The sequence below is a fragment of the Typopeltis vanoorti genome, chromosome 2 (assembly GCF_054136105.1).
Source record: "Typopeltis vanoorti isolate ZY-2024b chromosome 2, IOZ_Tvanoo_1.0, whole genome shotgun sequence".
NCBI classification, from domain to species: Eukaryota; Metazoa; Arthropoda; class Arachnida; order Uropygi; family Thelyphonidae; genus Typopeltis; species Typopeltis vanoorti.
Genome location: NC_143550.1, coordinates 77,790,194 through 77,807,539, shown reverse-complemented (window position 1 = coordinate 77,807,539; position 17,346 = coordinate 77,790,194). Strand labels below are relative to the sequence as shown.

Here is a 17,346-nt window from a genome sequence, read left to right as displayed (position 1 = left end):
TCCGCATAAAGCAAAGAGCTGACATTAACATCTCCAATTTTGATATCATGTTTAATACCACTTTCCTTCATAATGTGATCCATATAGATAATGAATAACAGAGGGGATAATGTACATCCTTGTCTCACACCAGATTTAACATTAAACCATCTTCCTGTACTTCCTTTAGTTCTAACTGCTGACTTACAACTCAAATAAAGACTAAGTATTGCGCTTGATATAATGCCCCATTGACACCATATAACTGTAGCATATTGAATAGCTTCTCTCTTGGCACCTTGTCATATGCCTTTTCCAAATCGACAAAACTCAAATACAGGTCTTTGTTATAATCCCATGCTTTCTCTACTATTTGTCGTAAAGTGAAGATCTGATCCTGACAGCCTCTATTTGGCCTGAATCCAGCTTGTTCTTCACCAAGCTTTTCTTCCACAATTCTTCTCAACCGTTTCTCAAGTATACTTGCATAGATCTTGCCAGGAACACTCAGTAGGGAAATACCTCTGTATGTCAGTGTTTTTTACCACTGTGCTATCATCACTGCTTGTTTCATTTAGCAGTTTTTCAAAGTAATTACTCCATACTTCAAGGATATCTTTTTCTCCCGTTTTCATGTCACCTTTATCATTTCTAATTCCTTTTACGGCACTCTTTCCTCCATTCTTAAGCTTCTTCAACAACCTCCAGAATATTTTGCCACCTTCTTGATATTTATTTTCTATATTCTTGCCAAAGTCCTCCCATGACTTTTGTTTAGCTAGTTTTACACAGTGTTTAGCATTCTTGCATTTGTCTCTATATTCTCTAAGAGCACAAGCTGACTTATTTGACAGGAACTTTTGGTATGCTTTCTTCTTTTCCTTCACTGTCTTTAACTTCCCGTGTCCACCAGGGAGTTCTGATTTTTTTTATCCTTACAGACAACCTCACCACATGCCTCTCTGGCAGAATCAATCAATGTTTTCTTCAGAGTTTGCCACTGAATCTCCAAGGTTTGATTCCTGTTCTCAAACTCTTTCATTTTTTCTTCAACAATGAGAAAATAATCCTAGCATTCCATAATTTGCCTCTGCTTCTATAAAACCACTCTTTTGATTGATAGTTCCTTAAGATTATCAGATCTAATTTATTATCTTCCACTACTATGAAGACTTGAAAGTTTTGTAATATAGCCTCAAGTTCAGCATCCAATATTGCTAACTTTTTTTTAAAGCAAAAGTACTCTATATGAAATCAAAATTTTACTTAAAATATTATTCTGCAATAAAAACTGTTTAAATTGTTGCAATGGCTAATGGAAGAGTCGGTCATTAAAACTGAATTATATATGCTAGCAGTAGGCTAGGATAAACAATTTTTAATGGATGAGATATCTCTATTATAGAATTTTTCTTTTTATATGAAGATATTTCTTTAATAGCATTGTTTCCAGGTGGAAATATGAGGAGAATTTTCATGTGAAATTCCTACCTGATAAGTTAGGATATCAAATTAACTATGAATGGGAAGTTGACTACAGTCACCTGTCTCTCCAGTAAACAGTTATAGTGAAATCACTACAACAAACACATTTCTAGCCAGAGTCCCACATCATTTGTGCTGTACTGAAGTAAATTCACTCTAGCAAACCTTCCACTATAACCATTTCCTTGGTCCCTGTGGAATTTGCCATAGAGCTGTTAAAAGCTTTTGCATGCAATAAGCAATGCATGGCAATATTTGGCCCCCAGCTTACTGAATTAAATATAACTCTTAGGAGTGGTGACATCATACTATTGAAAGTAGTGGCTATTTAGTTTATAGATGCATGTTAAAAATCATAATTTTTTAAGATCAGCCTTTGAAAAGTAAAATATTTGAGAATAGCCTAAGTTGGCTGGGGGGAGAAATTTCGATAAGTAGCGTTAGCTTTTAATAATCAAAATTAAATGGTCATCTTGGAATGTTGTTTATATTCACATTAAAAAGTAAACATATTTTAAATAAATGAACTTAAAAAGCATGCATAACTGCATTTTGTGGGGGTGAGAATGGAATCCACTTTGGATTAAACAGAATATCAAATTTCTGGAGGTCAAATTAAATGGGATTTACTTAGATTTAAAATGAACATGGAATTCAGAAATGTCATTTTTCTAAATCGATACATTCAAATATTAGTTCTGTATAATGACTCTCACTATAGTGAAATCATATAGACCAGAGGAAGTTTTATAGTGGATAATTTATTATAGTGAATTTTATTTATATTTATACCAGCATTGCACCTCTGGAGTTTTGGTTAGGGTTTTTCAGAAGTTTATTATAGTTGATTCTATAATTAACCAGATTAAAATTTAATTTGTATATACTTCCTGTTTTAAATTTATTATTTTAATATTTCAGATGTTCATTCTAGGACTGCCCGTGTCCTTTTGTTGATGGTTGTTCCAGGTCACTTAGTATTTACCTATGGAATACGTTTCTTGAAAGCTGGTCACACATCAGTCACTCCCATATTTTTATGTATATATTTATTTGCTGCTGTACTTCAGGTAAGATTAAAATTTTTCTGCATTTCTTGTGTGTTCTATGAGAGATCTGTAATGGCTATATCAATAGCCTAATTTGTAATGAAGTAACACCTACTTGCAGCCCATCATGTTGAGCAGTCTGGAAGCTTTTAGTAGTTGGCTTCATACCCTAAGTTCTGAAAAAGCATTGCTGTATGGTAGTACTTTTAAATCTTAATAGTCCATGGTTCATTTTGTGCATCTCAAAATATAATTAGCTTTCATTTGTTTAAATTATTAACTGGTATATGTAATAATATTGGTATTTTAAAAAAAGTTATGCTTTACAAAAAAATTCTTAAGTGAAATATTATTCAATTATTAAGTGCATGTGAACATGCTTGACACATGCAGTCAATCAACAGCAACTTCAGAGAACATTCCAAATCCACTTTACAAACATACATGGTCTCAATTTCAATGTCAGCAGTGTCTATTTCCATCTCTAGTCTGTAAAACTTCACCTACTTTTCCTAATAGAAACCCAAATTGCAACTTCTTCAAGCACCACTCATCTCAACTTTCCCGACTACACACTCTTCGACTAATTTTTGCTCAAAGTGTACATATGTCTGCTCTGATATACCACGCTTAAATCTCATGAGAAATCTGGTTTGGTTATTAATCATTTGTATTTTAAGACTTCTCTCAACTGATAAGCTTCAATGGGAGGCTCTTAACCAAATTTCCAGTATGACTACACCAGAGATACTGATATTGTAATTCACTGCATCAATCCTAGTTCCACCCTTGCATTATCAAATTATCTTGCTCTCCTTTTCATTAGGAATCCATGTACTAAGACTCAAGGCAGAGCATTACCAGTTGTCGAAAATAACATACCAATCATGGTCATTCTTTCTTTATGTTCCTTAGACACTGCCAGAATTCTTGGGTTTCACCGGGCCTGTTACTAACTTCTTTTCATAATTGTTTTATTCTTTTCTCACCATGGCCACCACTCTCCTGACCTGATCCTGAACCTCATTGTTACTCTCTTGTCATGAAAACTTCTTTTTTTTTTTTTAAGCAGCTCCTGATTTAAAAAGTTACTCCATTTAATTCCTATGCAATTTATTCCCCCTCATTTTGCAGATGCAGTCAGATATAGCTTCTTTCACTCGTTGACTAATTCCCTGGGCTTGTAAGTATTGTAGTAACTTAAAAACATGACTGGTTCCTCAATCAAATATCCCCCCCCCCCCCCCACACACACACTATGTTCTTACAGTTTTAACTTCTTTTTTGGCCAAACTAGAGTCCTGCCATTCCTAAGGTCATCTCTAGCTTACTATCATTTTCATTTTACTGTCATTACATTTAGAATTATGACTTTTTAATTAATGCATGCTTTCATGCAGTCATCTAGATACATTTGGTTTCCTAACTATTTACTCTTTTGTTGAACAGACATTTCTACAAGCATCTAAGACCATTCCCATTAAATTATAATCTATCCTGTAAATACAGATCCTTTGGAAAATTAAAATCACCACATACATAACATGTACTGCACATAATTTCTTCCACACAGTTTACTCTGCTTCAGCTCACTCCTGTCATACTATGACAACATATTCATTTTATTTCTGACATTCTTGATTTATTTCTCTTTTTTGCCTTACTCAACAACTCTTTCATATCTTTTTTGCATATCCAACTTATCTCCTTTTAAGTTGTTTGTTTGTTAAGCAAGTAAAAAGAGTGGAAAACTTGCTTTCATCTCTCATTCGTTTGGTGTCCCTATTCATAATATAACTGTAAATCGCCATATCACCATTTTTGCTTATTTCCCCTTTCTTGCACTTTTTCTTACTTCATAGATATATATATATTTTTCATCTTTCCTGCTATTTGCCAAGCATTTTTCTAGTCTCTAACATTTTGTGTGTGTGTGTGTGTGTGTATATTTTTTTTTATGAAGAATTGAATGACTAGAACCGAGATCTAAGTAAAAAGGTTTTAATATAAAAACACTACTAGTTTCGACCTGTAACAGCCTTCATCAGGTGACATTATAAAAGAAAGAAAAAAGAAAAAACACTAAACACCGAAGGTTAAAAGACTATGAACAACATAGACAGTCTCTATACATAATTAGCATGAAAACGTTGTAGTTGTATTTAAAGCTGTTCTTTCATTTGTTTCATTGTTGGGAGATTGCGTGCTTGCAGCATCACATGAACGCCAATACATGATTACAGCTGAATGACTATCTGGGAGGTTGTAGCTCAAGTTATTATTTAGATGAACAGGATTGAAGATGATTTCTCTAGATTCCACGATTTTTCTTTCTAGTTCATCATTGCAATGGAAGATGTTGGTAGATTTTTCCCAGCAGACTTTGTGACTTTGGTTTTCATCATTAAGATTAGCTGAGAAAAGGATATGACTTGATAATGCACTGGTTCGCTGTCTCTTGTAAATAATGTCCCTCATGTGTTCTTCCATACGCAATTCAACAGATTTGTCTGTCTGCCCAAAATAAGGAATATCACAATCACACAATATTTTATATACACCAGGGTATTTGAGTTGATGATGACAAGGTTTTGGGTGGCTTATTAAGAAACGGATCTTTGGAAGTGGAGTGAACAAGGTTCTGATATTATATTTTCTTAGAACTTTTGCTAATTTATGTGAAACTGTACTTATGTAAGGAATAGATATATTGCCTTTGAATCTATTTGTTTCTTCTGAGTGATGTCTAGAGGATTAAGAAGGAATTTGTCAGTGATTTTCTTGGAATATCCATTAACTTCGAAAGAAGTTTTCAGATGATTTATTTCTGTAAGAAGTTCATTTGGGTCATCAAGAAGAGAATGGGCTCTATGTCCCAAGGTGGAAATTATTCCAATCTTATGAGGAGGGAAATGATGGGACTGACAAGCTTGAAAGGGATAATTCCTTGCCTATATTATTATTATTATGTGACACCTCCAGGGAGTCCAAAGACTCATCGAGGGAGAGTTTGCCAACAGCATCGAATGATTGAATCCCTTCCAACTACTAACTGCTCTCAAACTTGCTTAACTTTTTGCGAGCCATTAGTAGCAGAGGCTCTACCAATCGATCAACCTTTATACAAGATATATACACACACATACACACAAGATGTTATTAGGGGTATTTACTCAGATTGTAGACATTTTTAGACTAGTTTCCGACGAAACAATTATGTTCTAATTCAAGTTTTTATCTTATCTCGGTGGTTCTAGTAAGTAAAATTCTAATAGAAAAAAAAAAAATATATATATATATATATCATGGAACATTGCATGCTATCTACACTAAACATAGAATTCACTGGAATAAGACCTTCCATAAGTCTTTTCCTCATAAAACATCTTAACTTGTGAAACATTATTCCATTGTCCTTATTCACACATATCCAATGATCTACTATCCCCTTTATGGGAGATAGTTATTTTTAAATCTGCTAATCTTTTGTAGCTTTTATATATATATATATATATATATATATATATATATTCATTTATTTTATTTATTTTTTTTTAGTTATCTTCCATTAGCTACTGAGGTGGCGCTTTTTAGAATTCTGTTTCATTGCCATTCTGTACTGAAGTTGCCTATGAAACTCGGGCAAAAATTCTACAAATAAATTAAGTTTTAATGTGAAGTTTCCTCCATTTTCATAGTTATTATTTCAACTCACGACTTTCCAATATTGAAACATGCCCCATGCACAAATGCCTGCGGGCACGCGTGTGCATGTGTAAAATAAGCATTCAGATATGTAGACAATTAATTAAACAATCAGGCTAATTATTAATTTAAAAAAAGTAAATATTTTCTTTTCAGCAGCAACTAGAATGCATATAACCTGAGCAGCCTCAATCCAGTATTGTGCTTCTTACCTTCACCCAGATAATTTTCAATGCATGTTAAGGAATTGAAGATATTCAGAAAAGATGAACTAAATGCATGGAGGGGAGGGGGTATTATCAACTAGAATGCATATAACCTGAGCAGCCTCAATCCAGTATTGTGCTTCTTACCTTCACCCAGATAATTTTCAATGCATGTTAAGGAATTGAAGATATTCAGAAAAGATGAACTAAATGCATGGAGGGGGGGGTATTATCATGTGAATTATGAAATTTGGCTAGTTATGTGTTACTTTTTGAAAACTTAAAGAAGAAGAGAGACTAAATGGAAGTTCACAAATTTTTGCACTTGACTAAGTCAAGCCTACTAGACAGCAAAATAAGAGGTTCATGAGATGACAAAGAGTTGTGGATAATTTAAAATAGTTTTAAGAATTAATTGGATAAATATTATGCATGGAAGCAAAATTCATCATCTACCTCTTTTTTCTCTTCTGAAAGGCAGATGAAAATAGAATTAATGTTAATATTCATCATATTGATAAATTGAATGTATTCATAATTGCATGAATGTGGTGACTTTGCCATAAACATGGATGTTTGTGATTGTCTTTAGGTGGAAAATTAATTTTGTTGCATTGTGTGAGACCACCACCTGGTTATTTGAAACCTGAAATGGCTTGGGAAAAAAGTTCTTTGTTTGGTCTCTAGAGCATGGGTTCTGGTTTATGTAAAAAACTAAAATCACGCAAACTATAAAATTAATGAAAATAATGGGTGTGTGTGTGGGGGGGGGGCCTTAGTCTGCATATGGTGTTGATACTGTAAGCTTACAACCTAGAATGGGTGGAGAGGAAAAAAAAAAGACAATAAATAATTCACTTATTGTTGAATGATATTCACTATTAATTTAATAAGTGTGGCGATTGCCAGTAAAATGGCTAGATGATCAGTAGTTAATGAGGAGGACTGAAGCCATTAATAAATAGAAAGATATAAGGAGAAGAAAGATACAAATGTAGTGAATAAGCAGCATGCTAGTGTATATGCATTGTTGATGAGGAGGGAGGGAAAATATATACATATCGGTTTTCTCAGATCATAGTGGCAATATAGCTCACTTGCTGCTAGTTGATCTCCAGTACTGAATATTATCTGGTCTTGGAATGTGGTTTTCAGATTAGTTCAGTACACACTGGGAAGCTTCTTCTTTTTTTTTTTTTTGTGAGGATCAAACCATTCTTATTCTAGATGGACCGATGTTTCATGGTGGAATAAATTAAGTAATAATTATTTTCTTCCTTTTAATTTTGAAATTGTTTTTCATGTAAACAGCAAGTCTCTAAGTGTCCATTTGTAGGTTTCACTGTATTACAAATGATAAAAGTATATGACCTGTATTTTTCAAAAGTTTAAATCTTGAATAATTTACTTTTTTTCCCTCTCCTTTAGGTGTCTCTTTTATTGTATATAGCTCATTGTATGGTTCACTGGATGTGGACTAAGTGCATTGATCCTGACAACTCTGCCATCCCATATTTGACAGCCATAGGAGACTTTTTGGGAACTTCTCTTTTGGCTTTAGCCTTTCTACTTTTGTATTATATTGGTGACAAAGATGCAGATGTGGGAGATTGAGCATTAAAAAAAATGGATTTTTACTTGTGCACTTAAAAAGGAATGAATTAATGCCATTTTATTATTTAACAAGATTGAGAAGTGAAGTTGGAATCTTGTTTTTTAGTTTTCCCCACACGATCTCTTAGAAAAACTTAGATGTGACCATTCCTTCAAGAAAAGGCTGTCAGTCTTTGTATTTTGTTTACTTTTTTAGCTATTTGTAAATTTCTTTGTATTATCAATAAGCATAAAAGGTTATTTAATACTCTATTATTAGTATTTCTATTTATTGTAGTAGTTATTTTGTAGGTAATTTTTCACTAGAATTTTAACTTATGGGTGGTTACATATGCAAAATGACATTAAAGTTTAAATTTCTAATTTATAAAATTCTGTATATTTTAAAAAATGTTCATGTGATTATTAAATCATTTTGGAAATAACATATGCAGAATGTTTTTGTTGATCACAATTGAGGTTAATTAGTACAACAAACATTTATAACATAACATATATTGTGGTGTTATAATTTTTTAATATAAGGAAATAAAAATTTCTCAGAAAATATATCTATTTGATAAGGTATTCTGGTTTTTAAAAAATGGTAAGACTACTAGATAACTACTTAGACAACTGCATATAGGGTTACTAGATATTAACCATGGATGAACAGTTTATCTACACTCTCCATCCATGGTATAGCTTATCTACATAAGCTATACCAAATACAAAAATTGAGTTATTTAAAAAAAAAAAAAAAAAACTGTCATTATGCATTTGGTTTAGTTAGACTAATTTCAAGACAAAAATAAGTTCTAATGTGTAGTAGTCCTTAAAACATGGCTTTTTCCAGGTAAGGCCAGATGAATGCCCAAAATAAAACATTCATTGCTGCATGCATGGTTTCCCAATTATGTTCCGACACTCTGAGCATAGTGTTATCACCCTCCTATCCAAAGTTGATATGTTTGCAATTTCCAGAGTAGCTATTAACAGTTGGCTTCTGTTGAATGATACATTTTGGATATATAAATCAAATCTTTTTTCACATAATAAATATTTTAGTTTTTAAAAATGAAACGCACACATCCATCAATTTCTAAAAATATATCACTACCTCATGAAGCTATTAATGAGAAAATAACTAAATTTTTTTAAATGTATTTTATTATTTATCATTATATTTTAAGATGTTTACTGAATTACATAAAGTCTGTGACTCTTTACAGCATAACAGTATTTTTATTTCATAAATCAATTATTTTATAAAAAGTGTAAAAGATGAGCTTAGTTCTTTGAAGGAAGTTGGCTTTTGGCTGCAATTTAAAAGTGACTACTCTACTGAGTTTATTTTTATGATGTCGTTGTTGCTGATGTTATAGTGTCTTTCAAATTCTAGAGGAGCAATTTTAATTAAATCTATAACATCAGCCAAATATCTGCTTCTAAATTGCAGCCTCCTGGTTTCTTAGAACACTGAGTTGTTTTTTAATGTAATATCATTGATGAATCATTCATATTTGATAGTCTGATAAAACTCAATTTAAAACTGGATTTTGACCTTAATGATTCTTGTAATAAGAATCTCGCATGGCTTGAGTCACTGCCATTACTCGTTACTGTAGTAGTATAAAACATAGAACATCAAATACTAAATGAAATTGGGAAAATTAGAATTTTTTTTTTCCTGCTTGTCTTATGTACAGAAGTTTTCTTTTAACAGATAACAAAAATACAATATATATATATATATATTTGCTTTAACATGAACAGACGCTTTGATTATCCTTTGTGAGCAGCTGATCTCAATCTAGATATGATGAATGAAGTAGAAACTTTATTGTGAAAAGCTTTGATTGCATTCTGCTTATAGCTTTGACCCTTCTCTAAAATTAGAAGGAAAAGACTGAACTCATAAGTTGAGATTATGCATCAAAGATTAACCAGCCATTAAACTGCATAGCATCATCATCATCGTCATGCCTAAAAGCCAAGCATCGAACACATACATGTCATTGGGGCATTTCATGTGTGATTCACTTAAAAGCAAAGTGAATCTCTTGTTAATCTGGTACCAGCTCATAAAATGGAAATTGTATGAAAATTATTTGCTACAAAAGATGTTTTTAATAATGTTTACAAGAATTTGTCACTATATTTCTAAGGATTTGCTAAATCAGATCTAGTTACATATCATATGTAATAGTGATTTCTTTAATCATTTTCATAAAGAAGTCTATTGCCTGTGCTTATGAAGGGAGTGAGATGAATTAAGATTCATTTCATTAAAACTGTCCTTATTTTTGGGAAGTTTGGCTTCAATTCAGATTGAAAAATGTTACAGATCTCTTTTAGAACACCTTTAAAAATGAAGGATTTTTAATTTAAGCATAAAACATTAATAAATGTTTTTATTATTATTAAAATTATGCAAATAAATTTGCCACTGCAACATTTTTTCTTTTGTTTATGTGTAACAGTTTAGTATATCTTTCTTTCTTAGTACACTTGAACAAGAGCTCTTTAAGTAACAGTTTTGTGAAAGTAAGGAAATGCTACATCACATTAATTTTTAATAAGTTATATTTTCATGTGTTAGATGTTTTAGCATGTTATAGAGTACATATCCCAAAAAATGCTAATGAATCTTGCTTTAAATTGTGATTGATTATTAAAACAAATTTGCTTATAGCATTAGACTGGCTTTGAAATTTTCTGTTAAATTTTCAGACTGTTTAATATATACAGGCTGCACTTGCCCACAGCTTAATATCGTTTTATGCCAACAAGAAATGTAACATATAATCACTGTGAAATATTTGCTTTGTGATATTTAACCAACCAAAAAAGTAATCTGTGATATCAAACGATGTTAGAAAGAATTTCTGATGGAGAAACAACCTTGAGAAAATATTTAATAGCTTCATATTTTAAAATACAAGCCTATGTGAATAGCCTTGTTTGTGAAAATTCACTAAGATATGGTTTTGTACTTTAATAAGATCATCTTAGTGTAATCAATTTTTGGTTTGATACAGCAAACTTTTATTTATCCAGTTAATCAAAAATTCTGTTTGAGAGTTATGCACATGATTAAGTAGCATGCCCATCATCTCATCAGAAAAATTCAAAGAATTGAACAGCTGTTTAAAATAAGGATAAAATATTATTTTATTTTCTTTGTTTTTAAAATTGCTTTCCATGTGGGCAAACTGAGTTTTGCACTTTAAAGAAATAATTTTTTGAAAGTGATAGAATTGGGATTTGATTCAACATTGCTTATTGTGCTTCTTGTTGCCAGTGCATTGTATTTGCTTTTTTTTAAATAGCACTTTGTTTTAGATTAAAAGTTCACAATGTAATTGTTTTTGTTTAATTGTAATTGTTTAATACCTTTTGCTCATTAATGTAATGAGTGAAAGGATATTGAAAGTACACAGTCTATTTATTAAGTCACAATCTTCAAACCTATAAGCACTTTTTTTTTTTAACATAGGACAGTGTACATAATAGTGTCAGATGTTTTAGCATGTTATAGAGTATATATCCCAAAAATCTGCTAATGAATCTTGTTTTAAACTGTAATTAATTATAGCTGAAAACAGATTTTCTTATAGCATTAGGCTGACATTTCTTCATTGAAATATTTTTATCATTACTATTTCTCCTAAAATATTCTTGTTTAAAGTTTGTTAATTTGTATCTACTATGAACAATGCACAGGATATTTTGTGATAATGAAATATCCTGTGCATACATTATTGGGCTATCTTCCTGCTAGCCTGTCTTTAATCATGCATAGCAAGGTTTTTTTTTTTTTAATGCAAATCTGTATACAGTATTGTACATGAAACTCTATTATTGGATAAAACATAAATTATTAAAATAACTTTCATGGCTTACACATGTAACAAGTTATATTGAATTTATTCAAACTCCAATATATTTCATCCAACTTTACATTGACATTGTTAAGGAGATATACCATTAACTACATTCAAAAGATGAATCAAAATAATGAATCATAAATCGTGTATATTAGCTTGTCTTATTCGCAGCTGAATTATATGATATTACAATTTAAAGGAACAATTGTAAATTGCATAGATAAAAATTATTTAAAATATTAATAAAATCTTCTTGGAAGTTTATTTTTCACTTGGTTAGACTATAATAAATTTAGTTTAATCCTTTATCCAAGTGTAAGTTAACAAAGTTTGCGCCTGAAAATATCTTCAGGACTGGGGTAAGATAGTGCAACTCCGAGCAAAGGTGGACCAAGCTCACATCACTCCTTGTCTCAGTTTCTCCCATAATGCAAAGCACATCTTGCAAACATGTGCATTAAGGGAAGGGCCACTCCCTTCCCTTAATGCACATGTTTGCATTAAGGGAAGTGATGTGAGCTTGGTCCACCTTTGCTCGGAGTTGCACTATCTTACCCCAGTCCTGAAGATATTTTCAGGCGCAAACTTTGTTAACTTACACTTGGATAAAGGATTAAACTAAATTTATTATAATAAATTATTCTTAAATTATTAAGTAAAAAATTGACAATAATACCAAGTATAACCATAAAATTAATCTTATTAAGAGATAGACCAATCTACAGTGTTATCAGCAGTGATCCAACAAAAAGTCAAATCAGTAAATTTAAATAAATTATTAGATAATGTACACTCATGAAATGACACTACTGTTGAGAAGTTACAAATTTATCGTGCCCATCCACCTCATCTCTATAGTCTTCCTAAAATGCATAAGGATGATAATTCACTATGCCCAATAGTGGACTGTGTTGACTCTCCAAGTTACTCATTGCAAAACATCTCTCATCATCATTTTTGGAATCTCACTGGCCATACAAACTCTTTTATCAAAAAATAATCTTCACTTTCAAGAGAAAATAAAACATCAGCATTTGTCTAATAACAAGATTATGGTTTCTTTTGATGGAGTCTCCTTATTCACCAACATGCTATTACAGGAGACTTCAGTTTTTACAGTCTGATTTTTACTAGAAGACATTGTCAACTTATTTAAATTTACCATTAACACAGGCTGTTTTACATGGCATAATCAGTTATTGAAACAAATAGAAGAAACAGCAATGAGCATTGCTATCTCACCACCGTTTACTGATTATTTCATGGAGCATCTAGAAAAAGAACTCTTTGATACTATATTCCCTCAGCCTTGTATTGTATATGTTTTTTTTTTGTTTTTTTTTTTTGAGCCCATACACAGGAGGTTGGTTGATCAACCTATAATACATTAGTACCATGTATGGGTTGTGGGTTGGGAAAGGAGGAATTTGTTTACATTTGATTTGAATGACTTTAATTTGTATTCCTTGGGAAACACAGCAGGTGGGAGACTGTTCCACAGTGCAGCAGTTGCAGGGATGAAAGAAGAGGAAAAGAAACCTTGTTCTGTTTGTTTCTAGGTGAACTGTGAAGGGATGTTGTGCAGCAGCTGTACGTGTTCCGAGGAATTATTGATAATATTTCCAATGAGCATTTCCCATGGAAATATTTGTAGAATATACATACTGCAGAGACCATACGCCTGTGTGAAAGAGAGGGGAGGGAGTTGGTAAGGGATGGATTATTATTAAGTCTAATTGCTCTCCTCTATTGAGTCGAGCATTTTGAGAGAGCTTTTTGGGGCCCCATATGTGAGAGCAGTATTCAATAGTTGGGCGAATTTGTGACTTGTATAATGTTAATAGCTGTTCGGGGGGGGGAGTAACATCTTGAGCGAAAGAGAAATCCTAGTTTTTTTTTTTTTGAGGCTGGGGAAATAGTACAGAACTGGATTTTATTGGCATTGAAATTTATGAGGTTATCTGAACCCCATTGGAGGATGGCTTGGAGATCGGAGTTGAGAGTCGCGGCGGTTGATGTTCTGTAGGTTGAGATGAGTTGTGTAGGGTAAGGCTTATCAATTGCAAGCGAAGAGTGTAGTGTGCTGTCGTCTGCAAAACTGTGTATTGGGTTGGAGGTCAATTGCAGTAGGTCATTGATAAATAGCAGGAAGAGGGTGGGTGAGAGGATAGGGAGCTGTCCACCATCACACAGAGTGTGCGTCCAGACAGAAAACTGGTGATCCACAGACGCCCTGGGTTAGACCGAATGATGGTAGTTTGCCTAGTAGGCCTTTGTGCCAGACCCGGTCAAAGGCTTTGGAGATATCTAGTGCAACCACTTGAGATTCGCCAAACCTCTCTATAGCCTTCGTCCAGAGATGGGTGACGTATGTGAGCAGATCTCCTATTGATCGGCAGTGGCAGAATCCATACTGGCTGTCATTTATTTGGTGTCTTCAAGATAGTGTAGGAGTTGGGAATTGATGATTTTTTCCATTACCTTCGACAGGACTGAGGTAAGTGAAATAGGACGGTAATTGGATGGCAGTGACTTTTCACCCTTCTTGGGGATGGGCTGAATATAGGCCAATTTCCAGTTTGTGGGATAGATTCCAGTGGAATAGGAGAGTGGAGAGTATATATAGGTGACATAGGATAGGGGTCAGTTCTGGAGCGCAAACTTTCAGAACAGTTGGGGGAATGCCATTGGGACCAGGAGACTTTTTTGTGTCTAATTTGGACAGTATTTTTCTGATCTCATCCTTGCAAAAGGATATGGGGGTGGGTGGGCATTGTATGTTGGGTGTCTAGAGTGGTTGCGGAGACATTTACCATTGTCAGTTATGCATGCATTTGAAGCAAAGTATCAGACCAGAAGATTGGCTTTTTCTGTGGGTGAAGATGCAGTAGAGCCATAGGGGTGGGAATAGTGTTGGGCAGAAATTATGGCTAATTGCTTTGGTGAGAGACTAAAAGGCTCGGCTGCTGTTTGGACAGGCTGCTAGTTTCCTGCTTTTTGCTCTTTTGAACTCTGTTTTGGAAGTGTTGATCGTTTTTTTTTTCCCATTTATTACGGGCTTCAATGTAAGCTTCGAAGGAGGATGGGGTTCTTGATTTCAGCCAGTTGTGGTATGTCTGGTGTTTCATCTCTACAGCCTTGGCACATCTTTTGGAGAACCAGGGTTTCGTTAGGGAATGACAGTTCAGGGTGCTGTGTAGAATGTATGTATTCATGCCGGTGAGGATTACTTTAGTAATAAGCTCGGTGCATATGTTTGGGTTGTAAGGCCAGAAGCAATAGTCCAACCATGGGAATGTGGCATAAAAGTTGCGGAGGCTGTTCCACTTGGCACTGTTATAGTGCCAAACTACTCTTGTGTGGGAGTGTCTGTGTAAACGTTGTATGGGGAGGAGATGAGCACTAGGTTGTGGTCAGAATTGCCCAAGGGGCCCATTACTTTCACTGTGTATTTGGAGGGGTCATTGGTGAGGAAGAGATCTAGGGTGTTTGGGGAGTGGTTTGGGTTATCTGGTATTCTGGTTGGCATCTGAACAAATTGTGTAAGGTGGCAAATGTTTCAGCATCTCTGCCTGCAAGATCTCTACAGCGGGAGGAGAAAAGCCAGCTAGTGTTGTGGACGTTAAAATCTCCTAGGAGGATGATTTCGCTGTTGGGAAAGTGGGATTGGAGAAAGTCGATTTTTAGGGAGAGGAAATTAGAGCTCAGGGTAGTCAGGGGTTCAGGGTTGTGTTGGGGGAAGGGATATTTTCAACCAAAGGAGATCGAAGTTGGGTGATTCTAAGTTTGGTGCTCTCTGACAAGGTATGTCAGAGTGGATGAATGTGCAGACACCACCCTTGGGACAAATGTTGAAGAGTGAATGGTTTCGAAGGTTGAGATAAGTGGTATTGCAGGGAAGTGAGACTTGTGTTTCTGCCAGAAAGAGTAGGTGGGGGTTTGGTAGACTGCAGGTGGTCATCATCAAATTCCTGCCATGTACCCTCAAGAGGTGTACAGGATATGATAGTACTACATGAAAAAATTACATCATTACTAACTTCCTATCTACAATTTTCCTCCAAATCAATCTGTTACTTGTCAAGACTCCAACATTATCAGATCTTATATTTCTATCGTCTAAGGCACTTTGTACCGTATCAATCCACCTATATCTTGATCTTCCTCTAAGTTGTTTTGCTAATCTTTCTTCGCCCATTCTGTTTAAGTGACCATACCGCTTGAGATTAGCTCTGCTAACGCATTCCTGGATGTTGACAATGTTAAGTTTTTTCCTAATATCCTCGTTTTTAATATGATATTGCCATTGATGAAATCTGTTCACACCAATCTTTCTCAGGACTCTCATATCTGCGGTCTCTAGTCTTTGGTCAAGTGTTTTATTTTTGACCCAGCTCTCAGATCCATAAGTTAAAACTGGTTTGAACACTGTCTTGTATACAGCTAATTTAATGTTCCGACTAATGTCTCTCATATTCCACATGAATTTATTCATTTGACTTCCCACCATACCAGCTTTGCTGATTCTGTTGTCTATTTCTATATTTAATTTACCATCTTCACTAAAAATTATGCCTAAGTATCTGAAATGTTTTACTTGTTCCACAAGCTCTCCATTCACAACACAGTTGAAAATGTCAACTGTGTTGTGAATGGAGAACCTGATTCTACCTATTTTCATTGTCTTAGTCTTTTTATTGCTGACCTTCATACCATATCTATTACAACCGTTATTCAATTTAGTCAGAGAATCTTGCAGACGTAGCAGATTTATTTAGAAGTATAACATCATCCGCATAAAGCAAAGAACTGAAATTAACATCTCCAATTTTGATATTATCTTTAATACCACTTTCCTTCATAATGTGATCCATATAGATAATGAATAACAGAGGGGATAATGTACATCCTTGTCTCACACCAGATTTAACATTAAACCTGTACTTTGCTTGATATAGTGCCCCATCGACACCATATAACTGTAGCGTATTGAATAGCTTCTCTCTTGGCACCTTATCATATGTCTTTTCCAAATTGACAAAACTTAAATACAGATCTTTGTTATATTCCCATGCTTTTTCGACTATTTGTCGTAAAGTGAAGATCTGATTCTGACAGCTTCTATTTGGCCTGAATCCAGCTTGTTCTTCATCCAGCTTTTCTTACACAGTTCTTCTCAACCGTTTCTGAAGTATACTTGCATAGATCTTGCCAGGAACACTCAGTAGGGAAATACCTCTGTAATTCTCACATTCAGTTTTATTTCCCTTTTTATATATGAGTACTATGAGAGCTCGACTCCAATTATCGGGAATTCGTCCGTCTGTCCAGGCTTTCTGAACTATGCAGTGCAGCCACTGTAAGACTTTTATACCACCATACTTCAGCATTTCTGGTCGAATATCATCTACTCCTGCTGCCTTTTCACATTTCAAGCCT

General features: G+C 34.0%; 1 protein-coding gene and 1 long non-coding RNA gene across 6 annotated transcripts in view; one reads left to right on the top strand and one right to left on the bottom strand.

The window, feature by feature from the left end:
- The window catches only part of LOC150109198 (solute carrier family 41 member 1-like), a 145,539-nt gene extending 137,074 nt beyond the window's left edge, over positions 1–8,465 (top strand). For all 3 annotated transcript variants that reach the window (XM_090411959.1, XM_090411940.1, XM_090411950.1), the window contains 2 exons: positions 2,386–2,534; positions 7,853–8,465. In XM_090411959.1, the coding sequence (XP_090268085.1) occupies positions 2,386–2,534; positions 7,853–8,038 (335 nt within the window). In that variant the 3' untranslated portion in view covers positions 8,039–8,465. The remainder of the gene's footprint in view (positions 1–2,385; positions 2,535–7,852) is intronic.
- LOC150109197 (uncharacterized) overlaps positions 1–17,346 on the bottom strand; it is a 181,142-nt gene that overhangs the window by 130,159 nt on the left and 33,637 nt on the right. The gene's annotated exons all lie outside the window — the stretch shown is intronic.